At 42.2% G+C, this 12,666-nt stretch overlaps 3 protein-coding genes across 3 annotated transcripts; 2 read left to right on the top strand and 1 right to left on the bottom strand.

Moving 5' to 3' along the window:
* Positions 1 to 153: 153 nt before the first annotated feature.
* On the bottom strand, positions 154 to 4,747 carry LOC117568648 (TBC domain-containing protein kinase-like protein). The gene is made up of 6 exons (XM_034249447.2): positions 4,397 to 4,747; positions 2,927 to 4,339; positions 1,221 to 1,427; positions 885 to 1,156; positions 538 to 834; positions 154 to 473 (listed from the first exon to the last, which is right to left on the bottom strand). The coding sequence occupies exons 1-6, from the start codon at positions 4,644 to 4,646 to the stop codon at positions 369 to 371; spliced, it is 2,544 nt and encodes an 847-aa protein (XP_034105338.1). The 5' UTR covers positions 4,647 to 4,747; the 3' UTR covers positions 154 to 368.
* A 524-nt stretch (positions 4,748 to 5,271) lies between these two features.
* LOC117566089 (heparan-alpha-glucosaminide N-acetyltransferase-like) lies at positions 5,272 to 7,434 on the top strand. Its single transcript, XM_034245566.2, has 6 exons — positions 5,272 to 5,436; positions 5,492 to 5,616; positions 5,677 to 5,798; positions 5,954 to 6,134; positions 6,200 to 6,834; positions 6,892 to 7,434. Exons 1-6 carry the CDS (start codon positions 5,275 to 5,277, stop codon positions 7,371 to 7,373), a joined length of 1,707 nt encoding a protein of 568 aa, XP_034101457.1. The 5' UTR covers positions 5,272 to 5,274; the 3' UTR covers positions 7,374 to 7,434.
* A 496-nt stretch (positions 7,435 to 7,930) lies between these two features.
* Positions 7,931 to 12,261, top strand: LOC117568741 (heparan-alpha-glucosaminide N-acetyltransferase). The gene is made up of 6 exons (XM_034249567.2): positions 7,931 to 8,308; positions 8,372 to 8,499; positions 8,975 to 9,096; positions 9,848 to 10,022; positions 10,084 to 10,745; positions 11,697 to 12,261. Exons 1-6 carry the CDS (start codon positions 8,165 to 8,167, stop codon positions 12,176 to 12,178), a joined length of 1,713 nt encoding a protein of 570 aa, XP_034105458.1. The 5' UTR covers positions 7,931 to 8,164; the 3' UTR covers positions 12,179 to 12,261.
* The last annotated feature ends 405 nt before the right edge of the window (positions 12,262 to 12,666 follow it).

The raw sequence follows: 12,666 nt of genomic DNA, 5'->3' as shown, positions 1-12,666 counted from the left end.
TAAGTCGATGTTCGGCCAGCAGTTAACAGCGAAGTTTTGGCACTGTTAACGCAAAACGGAGCAGCTTTCATGTTAAAGTGCAATGGGCGGTAACAGTCAAATGAACTGTTAACACTTTCTGTTAAAGGGCGCGAAATAATCACACAATTGAAATTTCGAGTACAATGCAGATTTATAAAAGTTTTCATAATGCACAGTTACTTTATGCTTATTTACATATACATAATAAAAATTGCTTGCAATATGGTACACTTTCGGATAGATGGCCTTAAGTTACGGACAAAGCGAGCAAAGCGATTAGGGGATATGATAACGATAAGTAGGAAAATAAGCAGGCAGGGGAATAATTCCCCTTCCGACTCGCTTAATTAATTCGAGATGAGTATATTTGGCTCAATGGAGTGGAGGACGTTGAAGCCCTTGTGTAGAATGCAGGTGCGCAGCACACCACAGGCGACCAGAAAGTGCGAGAACTGCGAGAAGAAAGAGAGAAATGTTTAGAGATTCCCATTCGAATTCAATTCAGTTACAACTTACCTCCACGGCATGCTGATGTATGTTGCTGACACAGACGACAATGCGACCGCGCAGTTGTGCCTCCAAATAGGGCACATTGAGGGCCTCGAGACGCTGCTCGCCAAGCAGCACTGTCGCAAACGGAATGTTGATGCTATGCGGCACATGGACCCGGGAATACTCGACAACGCTGCGCAGATCGATGAGAGCGAGCTCGTTGGGCGCCTGCTGCAGCAGCTGGTAAACATCCTTGGCACTGATCCGAGGACACTGCTCCGACTGCAGATGCTGCAGCTCCACCTCCGCCAAGCCAATGTCCTGCAAAGCAAGGTGAGAAAGACATCTTCGAGTTGAAGTCACGATCTTACCAAAACATGCGGCGCTTGAGTGCGCAATGCGTGCTGTCGATGCGTGATGCTTTTGGGCGTGCATTCGTACATCTTTTGTGACTCGATCACACAGTTCTCCATGACAATGTCGGGCAGATCGGAGAAGAGCAGAATGCACTCGTTGAAGCCCGAACTGAGCAGCGTGCTCTTCAGCTGCTTCAGTATCGCAATGCCAATAAAAAGCGGATACGAACTATCGCCCAGCATCAGTTTATCCCACAGATGCAGTATCTTGTGCAGCGGAAATACATCTACAAAAAAATGATAACTATAATAAGAATTTTCTGGAATTGAAATATGCTTCATCTAACTCACGCGAGAACATGGTGAGAAACCAGGGTATGGCAAAGAGTTCGGGTATAAAGTTGATGCTCGATAAATGCTGGGCAAGCAGCGGCTCATGAAATGCGCTCAGCTGTGAGAATTTACTCAGGTATTCCTTGATGATGGCCGAGTTGTCCTTCAGGAAGAACCACTGCAGATACTTCGGTATGAAGCGAAACAGACTCAGAAATGCTAGCTCTGAAAAAGAAGAGAATAACAGGATCGTCAATCAGTCAGGCATACTATAAACACTATATAATATCAATGATAACAATGCAATTAAAAATATGTAGCTATTAGCATAATCTATCGGTAGTTTAAGGCAACCATCTAGAGTATATAATTAAAATGAAATCAAATTGATAATTTAGCTACCACTTTTAAGCTTCAGCCAAGTGTGCTCGACTGTGAGTGCAATAAAAACATATTCTGAAAATATACCATAGTGTATAAAATATACCATAACGTATAAAATATACCAGATTGTCAGCAAAAGCAACGAAGATCCGATTGCTATAGCCATTTTCTTGTCATACACAAGTTATTAAATGACTAATTTATATTAAATACAATTTTTATGTGTTCGCAAGTTAAATTTTGGAACCATAAATACTGCAGTTATTGTGGTATGTACCAAAAATTACGACTCCATCCTCGGATTCGAGCTATTTTCGTTTTGCGATGTTGGATTTGACAAAAATGTGAAATAAACATTGCTTGCGTGTAAACATTATATCTCCTGTCGAAAATATAGCTCAATCCCCCTTAGTCTCTGAGATCTAGAGTTTTTTATACGGACTGACATGGTCATATCGTGCCTGCAGGCACAAAGTTATCTACCCTATGGGTATCGGGTTTAAAAAGGGGGCGTTAACATACTATATACATAATTTAGTATCAATAATTTTAATCGAACTATGAACATATAAATATAGCCATAATCTAGCGTTAGCTTGAGGCATGATTTTAGTTTTGTTAGAGCTTTTCAATCACAATGATTATAGTATTTTTACAAATAATATACTAGTAATATAATTTAGTATCAATAAATATAATCGAACTATAAATATAGAACTATAATCGTAATCTACCGTTAGCTTAAGATAAGTTTATAATTTTGTTAGAACTTTTCAATAATAATCTAACTAGATAGTATTTAGTAAATACCATTTATAAAAATAAAATACTATGAACTTGATTTAGTTTCATTAATCCATCTTGAAATGAGATGGTTTGGAGTCGCCTTAAAATAATATGAGATAGAAAAATTAACCGTCAATATACTATTCCTGATATAAACATGATTTGGTATAAATAATTAGAATCGAACTATATATATTATAACTTTGATTAACTTTTCAATCACAATAATAATAGTCTAAGCAGATAGTATTTGATATATACTACTTATACAAATAATATACTATAAACTTGATTTAGTATTATATCTATAATAAAGATATTCCAAGATAAAAGCTTTTCAATTCAACAATTCATAAACTAAATAAAATGAGATGGAAAAATGCGAATTAATGGTTGAGAAGATGAAAGCATCAAAGTCTTGGCATCTGCTCAAGCATTAAGTCGCCTCTTTTCCACCTCATTTTAGACTTTGCTGTTTCGATCTCACTCTCGAGTAAGCAAAGATCAGAGTCAGAGTTAGAGTTAATAATGTTCTTGTTGCTTGCTCAACTCACCCTCGTTGTTGAAGTTGAGATAGAGAAAGGGCGCCGTCAGCGAGTCGAGTCCCTGCCAGTAAACGTACTGCGGATGGGCGGTGACCCAGGCCTTGAGCAGACGTTTCAGCTTGCGATGCCCGTCGGGCGAGGAGAGCAGCTCATCGTATTGATGGCAGCGGGGAATATCGACCTCGATCTGTCGATCGGTTGTGGTGGCGGTGAACTTATCGATCTTCGCATAGCTGGCATTGGGCAGGACACCGAGGAGAGCGGCCCAGACGGGGCCGCGCAACAGCGGAGGAATATCGATCGCTGCCTCACGTTGCAGCTGGTCGGCGGTGTGTGGAAAGCCGTGTAGAAGGCGGGTGAAGAGACGGACGCGTCGAAATTGATACTCGATGTCGCGTTCCCTGATCAAAAGTGGCAGTTGTTGTTGCAGATCTTGTTGCTGCTGCTGTTGTTGTTGCCGGCGTGGTTGCGACTGCAACAACGGGAAATAAACGCTGGCGGGGAGGCGACTCAAACGTTGCAACAGCGGCTGCAGCTTGAGCAGCACAATCCGTTCGTCCATCAAATACGATTGACTCCGAGGCGGACAAACGCTCGATCCGCTCAGTCGAACAATTTGCGGGAGAGCCAATATCGGCGCCTCGCTGCGTATTAATCCCTCCTTCTTCAGCTCGGCCTGGACATCGCCGCCAGCCAGCTGCCACAGATGATAGATCTGTGCCAGCGGACAGCGCAACAGCAGCGGCAATTGTTCCAGCTGCTGATGTTCCGATGCCACTTGCAACATTTCAGCGGCATCGGCAAAACATTTGTGCTGCAACAACTCCGAGGGCAGTGGACGCTGAGCCGGGAGCACACTCAAGCAACGTTCGAGCAGGTGACGCAACTCGTGGGGCAACTCTTGATACATCTCCCAGCGCTGATGTTCGCGTGCAATCTTCTCCAGCACCAAAGCTCCGCCGCCGCTGCTGCTGTTGCTGCGCACAAATGCCAACAGCTTCCAGGCGATGTTGCTCAGCTTGAGACGGGGCCACAGTTCCACATGCAACAGCTGCTCCAGCAGCAACATCCCCCACGACCACACATCGCTCTTGATGCTCCCATTGGCGCCGAGCAAACGTTCGGGCGCCATATAGCGCACATTGCCCAAGGGAAAGGGCACATAGGCGCCGCCCTTGGTCATGTGATGCAGGCCATAGTTGAAGAGCTTCACCTGCTCCAACTGTTGCTGCTGCTCGATGAGTATGTGCCGTGGCTCCAGATTGTGGACGACGAGTTTGTGCGCATGCAACACGTCCAGAGCTTTGGCCACCTGATAGAAGATGCGCAGCAATTGTGTGTTGCTCAGCGGTGTGTTGGCATGCCGCTTCACATGCTCCTCCAGCGTGTGGCCCACATACTCCGACACCACAATGGTGCGTTCTAAGAAGCCAAAGAGAGGGAGTAATTCATATAGTCAAAGGAGATCTCTTTGCTTACCATGCTTGCCACGCACCACATCCAAGTACTGGCAGAGATTCGCATGCTGCAGCTGCTTCAGTCGCTGGGAACGCCCCAGAATTGCAATCGAATTGGGCGTTAAAGGCAATCCATTGCTGCCACACACATCGCCCGGATGCAGCTTGGCAAAGAATGTTAAAGCGCACAGGCGTCGCGTCTCCAATTTGTTGCTGTTATTCACTGCTGATGCCGATGTTCCTGTGTTTGTTGCTGCTGTTGCGTTGGCCATTTGCAGGGCACACACAAAAAACACACACACACAGAGCGAAGAAACAAAAAAAAACCGAAACACAGCACAGCAACAATTACTTGTGGACACTCATCAAAAGCGGCAACAGCTGACTGCGCTAACAGTGTTATCGTGATATCGATAACTTTAACAGTCTCATTGTCTGCTAACGCTAACTGTTTGTAAATGCTTGGTTCGTTTTTATATCAGTTTACTTTAGTAACTCCTATAATCAAACTAAATATTTTAGGTAAATGAAAAAGCAATTAATTGTGCTCACTTCTTAGTGATAATTAGCTTGCTGGCTGACTAATAGCAACAATGTAAACTTTAACAGTGTTAACACTTACAGAGCTTCAATTATCATTTTTATTCAAATGCAAAAAGAAAAATAAACGTTATTTTAATTGTAACGTTAATTTATTAATTTCAATAAGAAACAAATTAAATATTAAAATATATTAAAATAAAATACATTTTTCACTGGTTAGAGTATCAACTGTTCGATTTTTTCGATTTAAACTCTCCATATTGATGCGGTTTAATTTGCTATAACTAACAGATTCCTCGATATGCCAATTTAATTTAAGTATAGCTGGTGACGTTGCTGAAACATTTTTATTTGAACATGTCTCTTCTTGACAAAATGTCGTTTCTGGTAGAATATACGGAGCCCCAATGGCGGGATCTGGATATGCGTGCACTGCTTGTGGATCAAGCCTTTATATATCTGGAGTCTCAATATCCCGAAACCACTTATCTATATTATGTTACCGATCACTGTTATACGGTATGTGCTTTACAATTTGAGCATTATTGTGCACTTCAATGATTTTTCTTTGCAGTGTCCTTTCTCCTTAATTAAACCTCTGCCGGCTGGAAATATTTCTGCAGAGCCGGTAGACACTGTCTATGCTACAAGCTGGAAAATATATAGCCAAGATCAGGGGCCATATGGGTTCGATAATGTGTAAGTTTTGGACTCTTTTTAGAGGTTGCTTTAAATACTTTTTTTTTGTTGATAATGCAGCTCTGCTATGTGCACGGTGTCTCGAGCTCGTCTGGAAGAATTTAGTGTTCATAATTTGACGCTTTTTGCGAATGGCAGCTGCAATTTTGTCATGGACAAGCCAGGAGTGAATGTCAATTACGGTCTGTATGCAATTTGTCGCCGTTAAATTTAAATAGTGGCTCGGCAAAGAGCTGCCAACTTAGGCAAATTAGTAGGACTTTCATTCCATTGGCCTGCAAAATTAAATTAAAACAAACTCTTTATAATGTACATAATTTATAATTTACACTTACAGCGTTTCTCTCTGTATTTCTGATAACGGCTGCATTTCTGCTGCTATTAAAGCTTTTCTGCTACGGCTTGCGACGTTATCGATATGCGAAAACTATCGTCCTTGCCGATAACGCAAACGATGAAGCCGACGAATCAACGCAACGGCGCAAAGCGCGTCTTCGGAGCCTGGACACATTTCGCGGGTGATTTACATTCAAATGATTCGAATTTCGATTGTGCATTTTAATTTCTCACTCATTTTTTACAGTCTGACCATCGTGCTAATGATATTTGTGAACAACGGCGGCGGTGAATACAAGTGGATCGCTCACGCTTACTGGAATGGCATCAACTTAGCGGACATTGTCTTTCCCAACTACATGTGGATGATGGGCGTCTGCATTCCGTTCTCGATCAAGGCGCAACTGTCGCGTGGCATCAGCAAATCCGCGCTTTGTTGGCGCATCTTCTGCCGCGCCTGCAAACTATTTGCTCTGGGCATATTCTGGAATTCGATGTTTTCCCTCCAACTGGAAACTATGCGTCAGATGGGCGTGCTGCAACGTTTGGGAATTAGCTACTTCGTGGTTGCCCTCTTGCAAACGCTGTGCACTCGTCGCAAGCTGCTCGATGGCCGTGATCTTCTTCCATTTTGTGTGCAGCTCATCGTGCTCCTCGCTCTCGTTGCCACCTATCTGGGCGTGACTTTTGGCCTCCCCGTGCCCAATTGTCCGCTGGGTTACCTTGGCCCCGGTGGCACATCACAGAATCTTGCCCATCAACCTTGCACGGGCGGCGGCGCTTTCCTAGTGGATCGCCTGTTGGGCACGATGAACTTATCTGAACCATACGGTGCGACAGGTCTTTACAACACGTATCTCTATGACCCGGAGGGTCCCTTTGGTAAGACTCTCTGTCTCTGTCTCTATCGGTTATGTTATCCATCACACTCTCACACAGGTAGTGTGATGGCCGTGGCGCACGTTATTCTGGGCTCCTTTGTTGGCATCTCCATTCAATTGCTTCCCACTTGGCAGTCGCGTCTCAAGCGCTGGTTGCTCGGCGCTTTGCTCTTGGGGTTGCTCGGTGGCGGCTTGTGTGGCTTCTCCAAGGAAGAGGGCCTCATACCCCTTAACAAAACTCTCTGGTCGCTTTCGTTTGTCTGCGTCATGGTTGCCATGTCTTTGGTGCTGTACTCGCTAATATACTATGTGGTTGATGTGCAGCAGCTGTGGTCGGGATATCCATTCACTGAATGTGGCATGAATGGCATAATTTTGTTTTTGGGTCATTTGTTTATACTTAATGTGTTGCCCTGGCATTGGGCGATTGGAGCGATGAACACGCATTTTCTGCTGTTGTGCGAAAACGTATGGAGCACTTTGATTTGGGTGGCCATTGCTCTATATCTGCATAATCGAAAGTTCTATTATCATCTTTAATTGTCAAGCATTACAACAAGTAATTGTAAAAATATATTAAACTAAACAGTTTTTCATTCAACGTTTATAGAAATTCAATAAATTGAACTATTACTATTTACTATTTTACGTATACGTATTAAAATTTGAATTTTCAAATCAGTGGCGCCAAATTGCTTAGAGCGGCCGACAGACACAGCGCTAAATGTTATCGATTAGTTTAACATTAACATCGGCGTTTTGCACAACACAGATCGACCATTACGCAACACTATAACGAGTTTGTGTCAACGGCACTTGCTATGCAGAGCACTATGATTTCGATGCTCAAGTTGCAGCGTACTTCCAAATATATTATAAATATTGCAAAATGAAACTAATGTTTATGTATATGTATACATTTGTTGCTGTTGTTTACTTATGTGTTTGATTTTAGTTAATCCCTTTACTCATCACAACACCTCATACAATGTCGAATTGTGTGGTAAGTGTATTCGGACGTCGTGATTCGAAGCATATCCATTCTTGTTTTTGCTTTGCTTTTCTGTGTTGTTTGTGATTGTTGTTATTGCGGTTGTTGTTGGACTTGCGTTTTGTTTTTATTGCGCACTCGAAATAGTTTCGGTTTCATTTTGTATACACGAAAAAGAGGCGTCGATATGGCAATTTTGCAGCGCAACTTGAGCGCAGTTAGTTTAGTCGTCAACGGCACCATATCGAGTGCAAAATAATTCACATCGAGTGGCTTTCGACAACAATAATAATTGACCTCGTGTACCCATAGTCACAAAACAAAACAAAACAAACAAACAATGTCGTTTCTGGTCGAGTACACGGATCCCCATTGGCGGGATCTGGATATGCGTGAATTGAGCGTCGATCAAGCGTATTTGTATCTGGAATCACAGTACGCCGAGCATAGTTATCTCTATACGCTATCGGACAACTGCTATACGGTATTGTGGAACTCGTTTGGCGCCAATTAAATGTCTCTTTTTAAATGTGATATCCTCTTGCAGTGTCCCTATACCAAAGTGAAATCTCTGCCGCCTGATACTGGGGCGTTAGTGGAAACGGTTAGCTCAGACTACGCGTTGAGCTTTAAAATTTATGCACACGATCAGGGTCACTATGCCTACGATAATGTGTAAGTCGCTATACGTCGTGTGTGTACGTGTGTGTGTACGTGTGTGTGTACGTGTGTGTGTGTGTGTGTGTTTGTGTGTATTTACGACCCACTTGTAATTGATTAGCTGCTTTGCTCAATTTTACATCCTTCATTAGTCCGCCAGAGGGCGCTTTCGACACTCGGGCACTCTGGCGGACTTGAGCATGTTAAATTGGAGATGACTGCGATTACGTTATCATTGTCGTCATCATCATCATTATCATCATCTGCTTACGCCTCGTTTTCCTGCCAATAACAATTGTTCTCACAATGCAACTTTCGCTCTTTCCCTCTACTTATTGTATACATTTTATGGCCACATACACACACACACACACACACACACACCTACATACGTATTGTACGTGTTTTGTTTTCGATCAACTCTATTGATTTCTCTTTCTTGCACCTGCTATTCCACCCCCCCTGTCCGCCCCACGCCATCACTCGGCAGTTCAGCTTTGTGCGCTTTGCGTCGCAGCGATCTTCAAGAATTTGGCGTCTACAATCTCACACTGCTCTCAAACGGCAGCTGCAACTTTGCTGTGGACAAACCGGGTGTACCCATCAATTATGGTGAGTAACCAAGCGTTAAATCTCAAATCTCAAATCACATTCAATTTCATTAGAAAACAACAAATTGTATTCTAATTAAACCTTTAGCATTTCAAATGCTCAATTTGTACAATTCTGATTAGCATAATTTATCAACAAGCTCATTAGCATCATTTTATTGAACAGTGCTTACTTTTGCGCTGTTAACTTGCTTTGCTTTTGTTTTTAACAGCGCGCCGCTTTTGTTTTTGCGCTGTTAACTTGCCTTGTTAGCATAATTTAGTTAGCAGCGTTCCTTTCTGTATTCGTGTTGCACTTGCTTCGCTTATTTTTAACAGCGCCCTGCACTTGTTTTTGCGCTGTTAACTTGCTTCGCTTATTTTGCGCTGTTAATTTGCCTCATTAGCATAATTTAGTTAACAGCTGTTACTTGCACTTTACAGCGCTCCTTTCTGTATTCGTGTTGCACTTGTTTGTTTGCTGTTAACTTTGCTTTTATTTTAACAGCGCGCCGCACTGGCTTTTGAGCTGTTAACTTCGCTTATTTTGCGCTGTTAATTTGCCTCATTAGCGTACTTTAGTTAACAGCTGTTACTTTCACTTTACAGCATTCCTTTCTGTATTGATGTTGCATTTGTTTTTGCTCTGTTAATTTGCCTTATTTAACAGCTGTTTCACTTGCACTTTACAGCATTCCTTTCTGTATTGATGTTGCACTTGTTTGTGCGCTGTTAATTAGCCTTATTTAACATATGTTACTTGCACTTTACAGCATTCCTTTCTGTATTCGTTCTGGTGGCCGCATTCCTCATTCTGCTGAAGCTTCTCAGCTGTGCCTGGCATCGTTATCGCTATGACGAAGCTGCCGCCGTTGCTGATAGCATTGGCGATGCTGCCGCTAAGGCGACGCAACGCAAAAGGCTGCGCAGTCTGGACACCTTTCGCGGGTAAGTGAGATGCTGCTAAACTGAAATTGGCAATTAAATGAAATCTCTGTTTGTGGCGCAGTTTGTCCATTGTGTTGATGATATTCGTGAACAGCGGCGGCGGCGGTTATCAATGGATCGAGCATGCCGCCTGGAATGGTCTCCACTTGGCCGACATCGTCTTCCCCAGCTTCTTGTGGATCATGGGCGTCTGCATTCCGCTCTCGATCAAGGCTCAACTGTCGCGTGGCATCAGCAAATCCCAGATTTGCCTCCGCATCGTGTGGCGTGCCTGCAAACTGTTTGCAATCGGTCTCTGTCTGAATTCGGCGAGTGGTCCCCAACTGGAGCAACTGCGTCTGATGGGCGTCCTGCAGCGTTTCGGCATCGCTTATCTCGTTGCCGGCGTGTTGCACACGCTCTGCAGCCGACGCGATCAGCTGAGTCCACAGCGTGCCTGGCAACGTGCCATCTACGACATCTGCCTCTTCAGCGGCGAGCTGGCTGTGCTTCTCGCCCTCATTGCCACCTATTTGGGCTTGACCTTTGGCCTCCCCGTGCCGGGTTGTCCGCTGGGTTACCTCGGTCCCGGGGGCAAGTCACAGAATGCCGCCAATCCCAAGTGCATTGGCGGTGCTGCTGGCTATGTGGATGAGCTTGTGCTTGGCCAGGCGCACATCTATCAGCATCCGACGGCCAAGTATGTCTACGATGCCACAGCCTTCGATCCCGAGGGCATCTTTGGTGAGTACTATATAAAGAACTTATACTCTTATTATTTTGTTATTCATAATTGAAATCTATAACAAGTAAAAAAGCTATCAGAGTGGTATTACTTTTAAAATATACCAAATTAATACTCCGCAAAACTACTAAAATATGTAAAAAGGCTATATTTGGTATATTTATATTGATCTAGATCATAAATATACCACAGAGTGCAAAATATTCCAGATTGTAGGCGTACAAAAGTTTTTCTTTCATAACTTCTACTATTTTTATATATAAATATTATATTCAGTTAGTTGATTGCGATAAGATAGAAAATGTAAAAGTTATTCAAGAAATACTTTTGTATGGCAGAAGAAAAAACTCCTACTTAGTTGCTTTGGCTGACATTCTGGTATATTTTCCAGTCTGTAGTATATTTAGGATCTGGATCTATATCAATATACCAAATATAACTGTTGACACATTTTAGTATTTTTGTGGTATATTTATTGTATTTGGTATATTTTTAAATAATAATACCGGTTATTTACTTATATTCAAAGTGGGTATTCATAGTCGAGCACACTCGACTGTAGTTTTCTCACAAGTTTTAACGAAAAATTTATAAAAGTATAATTTGTCAAAGAAATTGACTTTTTACTTTTTTAGAAGATAACATAGCCATTAAATTAAATTTAACAAATTTAAAAAATGTAATTTATTAAACAAATTTACGAAATCGAATCCTTTTTAATTGAAAATTATGTAAAATTTTAAACTGGTCAAAGAAATTCACTTTTTACTTCATTAAAAAATAATCTTTTTTTTTAATTTAAAATTCTATACATATTTGAATCTAGTCCTATAAAAATAATCTATCTTTTAATTAAAAATTATGTAAAATTTGAAATTTGTTAAACAAATTCACTTCTCTTGCTCTAATGACCTTTCTCTCTCTCTCTCTCCGTCTCCGTCTCTTTCTAGGCTGCGTCTTGAGCGTGGTGCAAACGTTGCTGGGCGCCTTCGCAGGCGTCACGCTGCTGGTGCATCCCACTTGGCAGTCGCGTCTCAAGCGCTGGCTGCTTGGGGCCTTGCTGTTGGGATTGCTGGGCGGCGCCTTGTGTGGATTCTCGAGGGAGAACGGAATCATTCCGGTGAACAAGAATCTGTGGTCGCTGTCGTTTGTCTTTGTCACAGTCGCGTTGGCTTTGCTGCTGCTCTCGCTGCTCTACTATGTGATCGATGTGCGTCAATGGTGGTCCGGTTATCCATTCACCGAGTGCGGCATGAATGCGATCATCATGTATGTGGGACACACAATAATGCATCGAATGTTGCCCTGGCATTGGCGCATTGGGGCGATGAACACGCATTTTCTGCTGCTGCTCGAGAGCGTGTGGAACACTCTCGTCTGGGTGGGCATCGCTCTCTATCTGGACAGTCGACAGTTCTACTACAGTCTCTAATTCTAATTCTCAATGTACCATTTTATCATCGATTAAACGAGGAGCGTGTTAGCTCAATGTAGACAAGAAGAGTTTTTGTGTTCTATCTCATGTTCGACTATTTGAAATGAAATTTCACCAAGAAGAGTTTTTGTGTGTTCCTAAGTCTTGATCTTAGATGCTAAGCAATTTGAAATGAAATTCCGTCTATGTCTTAATATTAGATGACAAACAATTTGTTCTTAACTTTTAGTTTTAGGTGGTAAACAATTCAAAAGGAAATTTCCCAAAGAAGAGTTTTTGTGTTCTTAAGTTTTAATCTTAGATGCTAAACAATTTGAAATGAAGTTCATGAGTTTTTGTGTTTTATGAATTAATATTAAATTCTAAACAATTTGAAAGGAAATTTCCTCAAGAAGAGTTTTGTTCAACAATTCGAAAGAAAATTTCCTCAAGAGTTTTTGTGTGTTCCTAAGTCTTGATTTTAGATGCTCAAAAGCAATTTGAAG

Source organism: Drosophila albomicans, chromosome X (genome assembly GCF_009650485.2).
Source record: "Drosophila albomicans strain 15112-1751.03 chromosome X, ASM965048v2, whole genome shotgun sequence".
In the NCBI taxonomy this organism is placed as follows: domain Eukaryota; kingdom Metazoa; phylum Arthropoda; class Insecta; order Diptera; family Drosophilidae; genus Drosophila; species Drosophila albomicans.
This window is presented reverse-complemented; position numbering and strand designations above follow the sequence as displayed.

What these genes read in the sequence shown, in the direction of transcription:
- LOC117568648 (XM_034249447.2), bottom strand. Translation starts at nt 4,646, where the DNA reads ATGGCCAACGCAACAGCAGCAACAAACACAGGAACATCGGCATCAGCA. An exon ending in TGTGGTGCGTGGCAAGCATG is followed by an intron (nt 4,340 to 4,396) that starts GTAAGCAAAGAG and finishes TTGGCTTCTTAG; the next exon opens with AACGCACCATTGTGGTGTCG. An exon ending in TACATCAGCATGCCGTGGAG is followed by an intron (nt 474 to 537) that starts GTAAGTTGTAAC and finishes TTCTTCTCGCAG; the next exon opens with TTCTCGCACTTTCTGGTCGC.
- LOC117566089 (XM_034245566.2), top strand. Translation starts at nt 5,275, where the DNA reads ATGTCTCTTCTTGACAAAATGTCGTTTCTGGTAGAATATACGGAGCCC. An exon ending in CCATATGGGTTCGATAATGT is followed by an intron (nt 5,617 to 5,676) that starts GTAAGTTTTGGA and finishes TTGATAATGCAG; the next exon opens with CTCTGCTATGTGCACGGTGT. An exon ending in AGCCTGGACACATTTCGCGG is followed by an intron (nt 6,135 to 6,199) that starts GTGATTTACATT and finishes CATTTTTTACAG; the next exon opens with TCTGACCATCGTGCTAATGA.
- LOC117568741 (XM_034249567.2), top strand. Translation starts at nt 8,165, where the DNA reads ATGTCGTTTCTGGTCGAGTACACGGATCCCCATTGGCGGGATCTGGAT. An exon ending in TATCGGACAACTGCTATACG is followed by an intron (nt 8,309 to 8,371) that starts GTATTGTGGAAC and finishes ATCCTCTTGCAG; the next exon opens with TGTCCCTATACCAAAGTGAA. An exon ending in CGATCCCGAGGGCATCTTTG is followed by an intron (nt 10,746 to 11,696) that starts GTGAGTACTATA and finishes GTCTCTTTCTAG; the next exon opens with GCTGCGTCTTGAGCGTGGTG.